General features: G+C 43.8%; 1 protein-coding gene across 3 annotated transcripts; it reads right to left on the bottom strand.

Annotated features, from left to right (window-relative positions):
• Window positions 1–655: 655 nt before the first annotated feature.
• On the bottom strand, window positions 656–13,274 carry LOC112266519 (transmembrane protein 237B). 3 transcript variants are annotated; one of them, XM_042297027.1, is made up of 14 exons: window positions 13,114–13,274; window positions 12,857–12,898; window positions 11,498–11,529; window positions 11,364–11,377; window positions 11,184–11,255; window positions 10,807–10,941; window positions 7,096–7,195; window positions 3,050–3,207; window positions 2,660–2,783; window positions 2,383–2,574; window positions 1,961–2,034; window positions 1,727–1,814; window positions 1,409–1,530; window positions 656–898 (listed from the first exon to the last, which is right to left on the bottom strand). In XM_042297027.1, exons 1-14 carry the CDS (start codon window positions 13,132–13,134, stop codon window positions 834–836), a joined length of 1,239 nt encoding a protein of 412 aa, XP_042152961.1. In that variant the 5' UTR covers window positions 13,135–13,274; the 3' UTR covers window positions 656–833. The 3 variants fall into 3 exon arrangements, with proteins under 3 accessions (XP_042152961.1, XP_042152960.1, XP_042152962.1); XM_042297026.1 differs by having other exon boundaries at window positions 10,807–10,944; window positions 13,114–13,273; XM_042297028.1 differs by lacking the exons at window positions 12,857–12,898; window positions 13,114–13,274 and adding exons at window positions 12,226–12,437; window positions 12,503–12,842 and having other exon boundaries at window positions 10,807–10,944.
• Window positions 13,275–13,332: the final 58 nt, after the last annotated feature.

Below are 13,332 nucleotides of genomic sequence, written 5' to 3'. Positions count from 1 at the left end.
CAGTTAGAGTTTAACGGCTGTGACAGAAAACTGAGAATGGATCAACAACATTGTAGTCACTCCACAATACTAACCTAATTGACAGTGAAAAGGAAACCTGTACAGAATACAAATATTCCAAAACATGCATCCTGTTTGCAACAAGGCACTAAAGTAATACTGCAAAAAATGTGTCAAAGCCATTAACTTTTTTATCCTGACTACAAAGTGTTATGTTTGGGGCAAATCCAATAACATATTACTGAGTACCATTCTCCATATTGTCAAACATAGTGGTGGCTGGAGCATGTTATGGGTATGCATGTAATCATTAAAGACTGGGGAGTTTTTCCAGGTAAAAAAAATTACAGAATGGGCACAGGCAAAATTCTAGAGAAAAACCTGATTTCAGTCTGTTTTCTTCCACACTGGGAGATTAATTCACCTTTCAGCAGGACAACAACCTAAAACACAAGGCCAAATCTACACTGGAGTTGCTTACCAAGAAGACCATGAATGTTCCTGAGTGGCTGAGTTACAGTTTTGACTCATGAATACTTTCTGAAGGCACTGTATTTAATGGTGTGGTATATAACAAGACACATGCTGTTTCAGGTCAATACACTGCAAATGGTATGTTTGGTTTAAAGTCCCCAAAATGACATATAGAAGCCTCTCAGTGGGATAACATTTGTATTATTTCCAATGGTAATCAATACATTTGACAAAACAAGCACACATTTGGGTCATACAAAAATAAACTGCTTACCACAAACAAAGTGTACATTTTGTGTTGGCTGATAAAATACAGCACAAAATAAGATGTGCAAAAAAAAAATTGGAAATACTATTCCTCAAGTAGACATTTCTGATTTCTCCTCTGGTCTCAAGGACTCGATCTCCATAGCCATTAGGAATCCTGGTTTGGAGGTAAGTGGAGAGAGAGATTGGCAGCCCATGTCACTTCTAAAGGCAACTGACATACAAAGCTTTTATACACATGAAAAATGAAAACATCTCTGAAGGGACTTTAACATGTGCGTCATTCGGGAAGGTTGCTGAGTGTGTGTACAATCCAGTCAAATTGCTGTGGTCTGTCTGAGGTGCTTTGTCCCTTCTAGTAATTATATTTCTATGGTGTATACAATTTCAGTATGGTGTATCCAAAACATATTAAACAATTTATATAGATACGTATTGAGACCGCGGTAACATATAGGACCGAGCACGTCAACAATGTCTGTCGCAATTTATCTACGCCTGAGTAGGTGGTGTTGTTTTCAGTAGACCTTTTTCTTTCGTCTCTGTTTATTGTGACTGTTGTGCAGTAAGTCAATGTCATGTGGAACTATGTCTGTGGAAATGTTAAGTTGCTGTTTGTTCAATTAAATCTACAAAAACAAAATTTAAAAAACTACTTCAGCCTCACCTTCGGTGTAGTCCATCTCAGGCCTAGTGGAGATGAAGATCCAGGCCATTCCTACCAGCACAGCCACCACCAGGTTCACTATGATCCACGGGTTCAGGATCTGGTGCTCTGACCCAGCAGGCCTGGGGAGGAGAGGGGTTGTAAAAGTCCCAATGCTTTGTTTGTTTGTTTGGCTGGAGTCAGAGGAACAGAAGAAAAGGGGGTTCTCTTCTCTCTGACTCCCAAAAGTGATATTGCTGAGTAAGATAATCAATATACAAGAACTAACTTAGAACTACATGTTAATATCAAGACAATAAGAACAGTAAGTGAACACACCATAAGGTCTCGTTAGCACTGGGGTACAGGTTGATGCGGTCACTGGTCATCTGCTGGCTGAGAGAGAGGACCAGAGATGAGAAGTACACTGCAGGAGGAGAGGGAAAGTTACCTCAAGGCCAGAGAGTCAAAGTGCTTGCTGGGCTGCATAATAGGCTGCATCATATACAGGTTGGCTCCGTCTGTCCTGAATTAATGAATTGAGTAACATACTGTAAAGATGTTTTCACTCACAAAAAGAGGCTAGAGCAACTGGGTCCAGGGTGACAAACTCTCTCATAGCCATGGCGCCTTTGGCCAGATTCACCCTGAAATGGAAAAAGAATGAGTCTCTCTCTACACACACACACACACACTGGGGAGGGACGGGGCACATTGGTGTTTGTTGTAAAAATGTGCAAGCCTGTAGCTAGAGAAAGTAGATGTGTGTGTGTGTGTGTGTGTGTGTGTGTGTGTGTGTGTGTGTGTGTGTGTGTGTGTGTTTGTGAGGGGGTCCATTGATGGAATGGAATGGCAGTGCATTGTATACATACACACACAAACACCTCCTAGCTCTAGCCACAGGCTTCCCATATTTTCACAACACTGGCCACATTTATTTTGGGCCTGACCCCAGTGTGCCACACACAGACTCCCACTCTCTCTCCCCTCCTTACCTGTCAAAGGCTGACACGGTGCTTATAGCCAGTAGCAGGTAGAAGAGAGACTGTGCAGGGTAGGCCAGGCTGTGGTACTGCTGCAGTAGGTTAGGCAGAGTAGTGAGATGTTTTCCTGCCAGGGCATAGATCACTATGATGTTCCACACTGCATAGCCTGCTAGGAAGCCATGGCAGAACAGCCCAACCCCCCTGTACATTAGAGAGATAGAGAGACGTGAGATAGAGGGAGCACACACACACACAGTCTTTCAAACAGACACCTGCACGCACACACCTGAAGCCACCATGTACCCTAACAGACACATCCTTGGTGGTCCACATCTGCTGGATGTCCACGAAGTTGTCCACCTGATCGCTGGACTTCGGTCTGTCTGATCGATCGGCCGCTTGAAACCTCTCTGAAAGTAAAACAACACATCATTACCCAACATAGAAGACAGGACACACAAGGATGTCCAAATAATTCATATAAGGCCAATTTTTCCAGACACAGAAACAAGACAAGTCCTCGACCAAGTAAAGCTTCCAATGGAGGTTTTCCATTGAAATTGCTTCATAGTCCAGGACTAGGTTAATTATTCTGTGTCCTGGAAACCAACCTATACTCTTAAAATTCTACCATGTACAGCTAACATAAAATAACAGAAGGAAGGGGGACACTCACTGCTCCTCTCTACAAACACCTTCCCCACGGGCTGGCTCTGTCCCAGGGGAGCAGAGAACAGGGAATGCCGGGGGACGGGTGGCTGAGCGTCTGTGATGATGTCATCGTCCTCTACATGAAGCTCGTTGACGTACTGTGTCTCTGACACTTTCGACTTCCTAGGGAGTTATCAAAAAAGAAAGAAAGAACAAAAGAGAGGGAAACTGAGCTCATTAATAAAGCACATCATAATAGAACCATACTTCCGGCGCCGACAGAGATGGCCGCCTCGCTTCGCGTTCCTAGGAAACTATGCAGTTTTTTGTTTTTTTACGTGTTATTTCTTACATTAGTACCCCAGGTCATCTTAGGTTTCATTACATACAGTCGAGAAGAACTACTGAATGTAAGATCAGCGTCAACTCACCATCAGTACGACCAAGAATATGTTTTTCGCGACGCGGATCCTGTGTTCTGCCTTACAAACAGGACAACGGAGTGGATCCCATGCAGCGACCCAAAAAAACGACTCCGAAAAAGAGGGAAACGAGGCGGTCTTCTGGTCAGACTCCGGAGACGGGCACACCGTGCACCACTCCCTAGCATTCTTCTTGCCAATGTCCAGTCTCTTGACAACAAGGTTGATGAAATCCGAGCAAGGGTAGCATTCCAGAGGGACATCAGAGACTGTAACGTTCTTTGCTTCACGGAAACATGGCTCACTGGAGAGACGCTATCCGAGGCGGTGCAGCCAACGGGTTTCTCCACGCATCGCGCCGACAGAAACAAACAAGTTTCTGGTAAGAAGAGGGGCGGGGGCGTATGCCTTATGGCTAACGAGACATGGTGTGATGAAAGAAACATACAGGAACTCAAATCCTTCTGTTCACCTGATTTAGAATTCCTCACAATCAAATGTAGACCGCATTATCTACCAAGAGAATTCTCTTCGATGATAATCACAGCCGTATATATCCCCCCCAAGCAGACACATCGATGGCTCTGAACGAACTTTATTTAACTCTTTGCAAACTGGAAACCATTTATCCGGAGGCTGCATTCATTGTAGCTGGGGATTTTAACAAGGCTAATCTGAAAACAAGACTCCCTAAATTTTATCAGCATACCGATTGCGCAACCAGGGGTGGAAAGACCTTGGATCATTGTTACTCTAACTTCCGTGACACATATAAGGCCCTGCCCCGCCCCCTTTCGGAAAAACTGACCACGACTCCATTCTGTTGATCCCTGCCTACAGACAGAAACTAAAACAAGAGGCACCCACGCTGAGGTCTGTCCAACGCTGGTCCGACCAAGCTGACTCCACACTCCAAGACTGCTTCCATCACGTGGACTGGGATATGTTTCGTATTGCGTCAGATAACAATATTGAAGAATACGCTGATTCGGTGTGCGAGTTCATTAGAACGTGCGTTGAAGATGTCGTTCCCATAGCAACGATTAAAACATTCCCTAACCAGAAACCGTGGATTGATGGCAGCATTCGCGTGAAACTGAAAGCGCGAACCACTGCTTTTAATCAGGGCAAGGTGACCGGTAACATGACCGAATACAAACAGTGCAGCTATTCCCTCCGCAAGGCTATCAAACAAGCTAAGCGTCAGTACAGAGACAAAGTAGAATCTCAATTCAACGGCTCAGACACAAGAGGCATGTGGCAGGGTCTACAGTCAATCACGGACTACAGGAAGAAATCCAGCCCAGTCACGGACCAGGATGTCTTGCTCCCAGGCAGACTAAATAACTTTTTTGCCCGCTTTGAGGACAATACAGTGCCACTGACACGGCCTGCAACGAAAACATGCGGTCTCTCCTTCACTGCAGCCGAGGTGAGTAAGACATTTAAACGTGTTAACCCTCGCAAGGCTGCAGGCCCAGACGGCATCCCCAGCCGCGCCCCCAGAGCATGCGCAGACCAGCTGGCCGGTGTGTTTACGGACATATTCAATCAATCCCTATACCAGTCTGCTGTTCCCACATGCTTCAAGAGGGCCACCATTGTTCCTGTTCCCAAGAAAGCTAAGGTAACTGAGCTAAACGACTACCGCTCCGTAGCACTCACATCCGTCATCATGAAGTGCTTTGAGAGACTAGTCAAGGACCATATCACCTCCACCCTACCTGACACCCTAGACCCACTCCAATTTGCTTACCGCCCAAATAGGTCCACAGACGATGCAATCTCAACCACACTGCACACTGCCCTAACCCATCTGGACAAGAGGAATACCTATGTGAGAATGCTGTTCATCGACTACAGCTCGGCATTCAACACCATAGTACCCTCCAAGCTCGTCATCAAGCTCGAGACCCTGGGTCTCGACCCCGCCCTGTGCAACTGGGTACTGGACTTCCTGACGGGCCGCCCCCAGGTGGTGAGGGTAGGCAACAACATCTCCTCCCCGCTGATCCTCAACACTGGGGCCCCACAAGGGTGCGTTCTGAGCCCTCTCCTGTACTCCCTGTTCACCCACGACTGCGTGGCCACGCACGCCTCCAACTCAATTATCAAGTTTGCGGACGACACAACAGTGGTAGGCTTGATTACCAACAACGACGAGACGGCCTACAGGGAGGAGGTGAGGGCCCTCGGAGTGTGGTGTCAGGAAAATAACCTCACACTCAACGTCAACAAAACTAAGGAGATGATTGTGGACTTCAGGAAACAGCAGAGGGAACACCCCCCCCTATCCACATCGATGGAACAGTAGTGGAGAGGGTAGCAAGTTTTAAGTTCCTCGGCATACACATCACAGACAAACTGAATTGGTCCACTCACACAGACAGCATCGTGAAGAAGGTGCAGCAGCGCCGAAATTCGGCTTGTCACCAAAAGCACTCACAAACTTCTACAGATGCACAATCGAGAGCATCCTGGCGGGCTGTATCACCGCCTGGTACGGCAACTGCTCCGCCCACAATCGTAAGGCTCTCCAGAGGGTAGTGAGGTCTGCACAACGCATCACCGGGGGTAAACTACCTGCCCTCCAGGACACCTACACCACCCGATGTTACAGGAAGGCCATAAAGATCATCAAGGACATCAACCACCCGAGCCACTGCCTGTTCACCCCGCTATCATCCAGAAGGCGAGGTCAGTACAGGTGCATCAAAGCTGGGACCGAGAGACTAAAAAACAGCTTCTATCTCAAGGCCATCAGACTGTTAAACAGCCACCACTAACATTGAGTGGCTGCTGCCAACACACTGACACTGACACTGACTCAACTCCAGCCACTTTAATAATGGGAATTGATGGGAAATTATGTAAATATATCACTAGCCACTTTAAACAATGCTACCTTATATAATGTTACTTACCCTACATTATTCATCTCATATGCATACGTATATACTGTACTCCATATCATAGATTGCATCCTTATGTAATACATGTATCACTAGCCACTTTTAACTACGCCACTTTGTTTACATACTCATCTCATATGTATATACTGTACTCGCTACCATCTACTGTATCTTGCCTATGCTGCTCTGTACCATCACTCATTCATATATCCTTATGTACATATTCTTTATCCCCTTACACTGTGTGTAAGACAGTAGTTTTGGAATTGTTAGTTAGATTACTTGTTGGTTATTACTGCATTGTCGGAACTAGAAGCACAAGCATTTCGCTACACTCGCATTAACATCTGCTAACCATGTGTATGTGACAAATAAAATGATTTGATTTGAAGTGAAAACATACCACACACATTTTACTCTACACCATAAATCAATAAAATTTGATTTGTCACATACATGTGATTAGTAGATGTTATTGTGGGTGTAGTGAAATGCAGTAATATGCAGTAATATCTAACAAATTACACAACATATACCCAATAGACACAAATCTAAGTTGGAATGAATTAAGAAAATATACATCATATGGACGAGCAATGTCAGAGTGGAACGGACTAAGATACCGTAGAATAGTATAGAAAACAGTATATACACATGAGATGAGTAATGCCAGATATGTAAACATTAAGTGACTAAGATACCGTAGAATAGATAGGCCATATTACAGTGTCTCTTACTTCTTCCTCTTGGGTTTTTTGGTCACTTCTTCCCCTGCCTCTGCTGTGTTCTGGACCAGTCCATCCCCATTCACCAGGTCAGCCTGGTCATCCTCCATGTCTGAGACACAAACAAGCGAACGAACAAACGCTCCACATGTAACTTAATACATTTCACAAATACAGTATGTACAACTATGACATATAGCCTATAAATGGTTTTGGTAAAACAGAATGGAATGTATTGAATATAAGTGTAATATAATCTTAACCATGCAGAAGTGATTGAATAAATAATACACAATCAAGATAATGTTTGAGTTAAAAGTAGGAAGAGTAGGTATATGGTTCCCCTGAGGCATGTTGTTACCTATAGTCAAGCCTGTTGTTTACCTATAGTCAAGCGTGTTGTTTACCTATAGTCAGGCCTGTTGTTTATCTATAGTCAAGCCTTGATGGCTTAAGGACAACAAAGTCAAGGTATTGGAGTGGCCATCACAAAGCCCTGACCTCAATCCCATAGAAAATTTGTGGGCAGAACTGAAAAAGTGTGTGCGAGCAAGGAGGCCTACAAACCTGACTCAGTTACACCAGCTCTGTCAGAAGGACTTATTATGGGAAGCTTGTGGAAGGCTACCCGGAACATTTGACCCAAGTTAAACAATTTAAAGGCAATGCTACCAAATACTAATTGAGTGTACGTAAATGTGATGAAAGAAAAAAAGCTGAAATAAATAATTATCTCTACTATTATTCTGACATTTCACACTAAAATAAAGTGGTGATCCTAACTGACCTATGACAGGAATTGTTTTACGAGGATTAAATGTCAGGAATTGTGAAAAACTGAGTTTAAATGTATTTGGCTAAGGTGTATGAAAACTTCCGACTTCAACTGTATAGTCAAGCCTGTTGTTTACCTATAGTCAGACATGCTGTTTACCTATAGTCAGGCATGCTGTTTACCTATAGTCAGGCATGCTGTTTACCTATAGTCAGGCATGTTGTTTAACTATAGTCAGGCATGCTGTTTACCTATAGTCAGGCATGCTGTTTACCTATAGTCAGGCATGTTGTTTACCCATAGTCAGGCATGCTGTTTACCTATAGTCAGGCATGTTGTTTACCTATAGTCAGGCATGCTGTTTACCTATAGTCAGGCATGCTGTTTACCTATAGTCAGGCATGTTGTTTACCCATAGTCAGGCATGCTGTTTACCTATAGTCAGGCATGCTGTTTACCTATAGTCAGGCATGCTGTTTACCTATAGTCAGACATGCTGTTTACCTATAGTCAAGCCTGTTGTTTACCTATAGTCAGGCATGCTGTTTACCTATAGTGAGGCATGTTGTTTACCTATAGTCAGGCATGTTGTTTACCTATAGTCAGGCATGTTGTTTACCTATAGTCAGGCATGTTGTTTACCTATAGTCAGGCATGCTGTTTACCTATAGTCAGGCATGCTGTTTACCTATAGTCAGGCATGCTGTTTACCTATAGTCAGGCATGCTGTTTACCTATAGTCAGGCATGCTGTTTACCTATAGTCAGGCATGCTGTTTACCTATAGTCAGGCATGCTGTTTACCTATAGTCAGGCATGCTGTTTACCTATAGTCAGGCATGCTGTTTACCTATAGTCAGGCATGCTGTTTACCTATAGTCAGGCATGCTGTTTACCTATAGTCAGACATGTTGTTTACCTATAGCCAGACATGTTGTTTACCTATAGCCAGGCATGCTGTTTACCAATAGCCAGGCATGCTGTTAACCAATAGTCAGGCATGTTGTTTACCAATAGTCAGGCATGTTGTTTACCTATAGTCAGGCATCTGTTTACCAATAGTCAGGCATGCTGTTTACCTATAGTCAGACATGCTGTTTACCTATAGTCAAGCCTGTTGTTTACCTATAGTCAGGCATGTTGTTTACCTATAGTCAGGCATGTTGTTTGCCTAGCCAGGCATGTTGTTTACCTATAGTCAGGCATGCTGTTTACCTATAGTCAGGCATGTTGTTTACCTATAGTCAGGCATGTTGTTTACCTAGCCAGGCATGTTGTTTACCTATAGTCAGGCATGCTGTTTACCTATAGTCAGGCATGCTGTTTACCTATAGTCAGGCATGCTGTTTACCTACAGTCAGGCATGCTGTTTACCTATAGTCAGGCATGCTGTTTACTTAGTCAGGCATGTTGTTTACCAATAGTCAGGCATGCTGTTTACCTATAGTCAGGCATGTTGTTTACCTATAGTCAGGCATGCTGTTTACCTATAGTCAGGCATGCTGTTTACCTATAGTCAGGCATCTTTTTACCAATAGTCAGACATGCTGTTTACCTATAGTCAAGCCTGTTGTTTACCTATAGTCAAGCCTGTTGTTTACCTATAGTCAGGCATGCTGTTTACCTATAGTCAGACATGTTGTTTACCTAGCCAGGCATGTTGTTTACCTATAGTCAGGCATGCTGTTTACCTATAGTCAGGCATGCTGTTTACCTATAGTCAGGCATGCTGTTTACCTATAGTCAGGCATGCTGTTTACCTATAGTCAGGCATGCTGTTTACTTAGTCAGGCATGTTGTTTACCAATAGTCAGGCATGCTGTTTACCTATAGTCAAGCCTGTTGTTTACCTATAGTCAGGCATGCTGTTTACCTATAGTCAGGCATGTTGTTTACCTATAGTCAGACATGTTGTTTACCTATAGTCAGGCATGTTGTTTACCTATAGTCAGGCATGTTGTTTACCTAGCCAGGCATGCTGTTTACCTATAGTCAGGCATCTGTTTACCAATAGTCAGGCATGCTGTTTACCTATAGTCAGACATCTGTTTACCAATAGTCAGGCATGCTGTTTACCTATAGTCAGGCATGCTGTTTACCTATAGTCGGGCATGCTGTTTACCTATAGTCAGGCATCTGTTTACCAATAGTCAGGCATGCTGTTTACCTATAGTCAGACATGCTGTTTACCTATAGTCAAGCCTGTTGTTTACCTATAATCAAGTCTGTTGTTTACCTATAGTCAGGCCTGCTGTTTACCAATAGTCATGCATGCTGTTTACCTATAGTCAAGCCTGCTGTTTACCTATAGTCAGGCCTGCTGTTTACCTATAGTCAAGCCTGCTGTTTACCTATAGTCAAGCCTGCCGTTGACCTATAGTCAAGCCTGCTGTTTACCTATAATCAAGTCTGTTGTTTACCAATAGTCAGGCATGCTGTTTACCTATAATCAACTCTGTTGTTTACCTATAGTCAGGCCTGCTGTTTACCTATAGTCAGGCATGCTGTTTACCTATAGTCAGACATGTTGTTTACCTATAGCCAGGCATGCTGTTAACCAATAGTCAGGCATGCTGTTTACCTATAGTCAGGCATGCTGTTTACCTATAGTCAGGCATGTTGTTTACCTATAGTCAGGCATGTTGTTTACCTATAGTTAGGCATGCTGTTTACCTATAGTCAGGCATATTGTTTACCTATAGTTAGGCATGCTGTTTATCTATAGTCAGGCATGTTGTTTACCTATAGTCAGGCATGTTGTTTACCTATAGTTAGGCATGCTGTTTACCTATAGTCAGGCATATTGTTTACCTATAGTTAGGCATGCTGTTTATCTATAGTCAGGCGTATTGTTTACCTATAGTCAGGCATATTGTTTACCTATAGTTAGGCATGCTGTTTACCTATAGCCAGACATGTTGTGTAGCTATAGTCAGATTTGTTGTTTACCTACGGTCGCTGCCTTTTTCTTCTTCTTCCTTCTCTGTGGTGCAGCTTCCGGCGAATCGGGGGTCAAGGCCCGGATGACCTCAGATGACCTGCGACTGCTCAGACCCCCCACCTGGGCCATCTCCATCCCCGAGTCTGCTGCACATACAAAACAACACAACTCTCTTATTATATACTTGAGGTGTACTTACCATGTGGTTCAAGTCATTACTAGTACTTTAACTGTATATACATGATTATTTGACAGTGGAATACAAGCTTTATAGTTAACCCATGGCCTGAAACTTAAAGGCAAAGTGCCTCCAAAATCTGGAACAACGCTGTTCACCAGCAGTTCAACAGAAGGAGCTCCTGAGAACTATTCCTTTTCCACCCACCCTCTGGGCTTTCAACACCATCCACCTGAATCTTCGACTTCTTCCTCTTGCTTTTAGGGACCGGCATCTCGTCTACATAGGAGACAAAACAGGTAAAGAAAACTATATCCAAGCCAGCAGCGCCAACCAATATTCAATAGTTAAATGATCCATTACAACATCCTTCTGAAGGCAACTCACCACCTGTATCTTGACTTCATGCAGTTGTTCAAATGCCATACATATAAAAGGGAAAGAGAGAGCGTGAGAGAGATGTTCTGCTGGGATAAATGAGTTGAAACAGTATCACAACAGCATGAGGAGGCAAGACTCACCTTGACATGGGGGGCAGGGCACGCTGTCCACGCTAAAGAGGACAAGGAAGAAGAGAATGAGGCTTGGCCAACATCTTACATAACACACCTTAATGATTACTTAATATACTTCATTACATTCACTTATTTAACCTTTATTTAACTAGGCAAGTCAGTTTAAGAACAAATTCTTATTTACATTGACAGCCAACCCCCCCAGCTGAACACTCCCCGAACCCAGACAACGCTGGGCCAATGGTGAGCTGCCCTATGGGACTCCCAATCACGGCCAGTTATGACACAGCCTGAGAACAAACCAGGGTCTGTAGTGACGCCTCTAACACTGCAATGCAGTGCCTTAGACTGCTGCGCTCTTGGGAGGCCCTCAATCCATACATGCCAAGAGATAGGATCAGAGGGGAACCAAGGAACAATGGAACCAAGCAAGTGGTTGTACAAAGCGCTCTCCAAAACTTGCTTTCAAAGTAGATAACACTCCCAGTCACAAACTGTACATTTCTCCAATTGATCTCAACTAGAGGTCGATCGATTATGATTTTTCACCGATGAAAAATTAATCGACCATTCCGAATAATCGTTCGACCTCTAATCTCAACAATAAAATCCTCCAAAACTCAACAACCTGGACTCAGAAAACAGAGTCCTTCTCGTACAGAGAGAAGATCCAGCAGCACCAGGGCCCGGTTTCCCAAAACTAGGCCCAGGACTGTGTATGAGAGACAACTTACCGTGATTTGTTTTCTCACCATTCCACCCAAGAATCAGAAAGGGCTCTGAGGATATTCCTGTGCCACAGCCTTGGTGGCACTGCCTAATCCTGGGCTAAATCTGCAGTATGCATCTGCCAAGGTACTGGAATACCAACCAATCCAGGCATAGATCAGATCAGACTATTCAGACTTGAGGGATTTGACCCCTTGAGGTGAAAGTGAAGAAGACCCTCAACAAAAATAGCCTAGAGTAAACTACAACACCTTTATTGATGCAATAATTTGGTGTAAGAACAATGTTGATGATTATTAAGGCCGTATTTAATTTCCCCCTCATATTGGGCCACAGTTTTGAAGTGACATAAGCTACACCTCTTCATGGTGTTGTTGACCTTAACCCCTAATGCTGTATGGTTCTGCAGCAAGGTCCCTGTTACACCCTCTCTGATTTGTTGTTGTTGGGCCCTCTGCAGGGTGCAGAAACCAGAGACCTATGAGAACTGGCTGTCTGAGAGCAGTCTTTTGACTGGGCTTGTGCTCATAGGCTACCAATGTGCTGCATACTAGCTAGTTACAAGTCGAAATACTCTTAAGATTTATGATATGGATGGTCGTGTAAGTGTAGTGGCGCATGCGCGGCTAATGGTACCTGTGGAAGAGGCGGAAGGTCCCTCCGTCGCATACTTTGTGCCTAAATAAATATTTGGATTAAAAAACAAACTGCACACACTGGGCAACTGGAATAGGACAAAAATCACTAGTTATAACGAATGTATGGATAAATAGTAATATCTAACTAAGACAGAGCAAAATTATAACTAGCTGGTCAGCTAAATTAGCTAGCTAGCACATTTAGGCTAGAGCAACCTTGTGTTCCGACCTTTACAAGATTAGCAAGCTACATACCTGGAATCCTCCTGTGTCCATTTCTGCGGGATACCCTATTAAAACAACCCCGATAAGAGATAGCTAGTTAGCTACCTAGCTGTTAAAACGTTTTGTGCTTGTAACGTCCGCATGTTGGTAGCCACGGTGTTTACCCGACCACTTTGTTTACACTCGTTGCCTTGACATTAGTGATTTTTAGCTGAGAAAACAAAAAGGAACTTCCGGTTTTCAAAATAA

The sequence above is a fragment of the Oncorhynchus tshawytscha genome, linkage group LG14, assembly GCF_018296145.1.
Source record: "Oncorhynchus tshawytscha isolate Ot180627B linkage group LG14, Otsh_v2.0, whole genome shotgun sequence".
In the NCBI taxonomy this organism is placed as follows: Eukaryota; Metazoa; Chordata; class Actinopteri; order Salmoniformes; family Salmonidae; genus Oncorhynchus; species Oncorhynchus tshawytscha.
The sequence above is the reverse complement of the archived record's forward strand: the minus strand, read 5'-3'. Positions and strand labels throughout refer to the sequence as shown.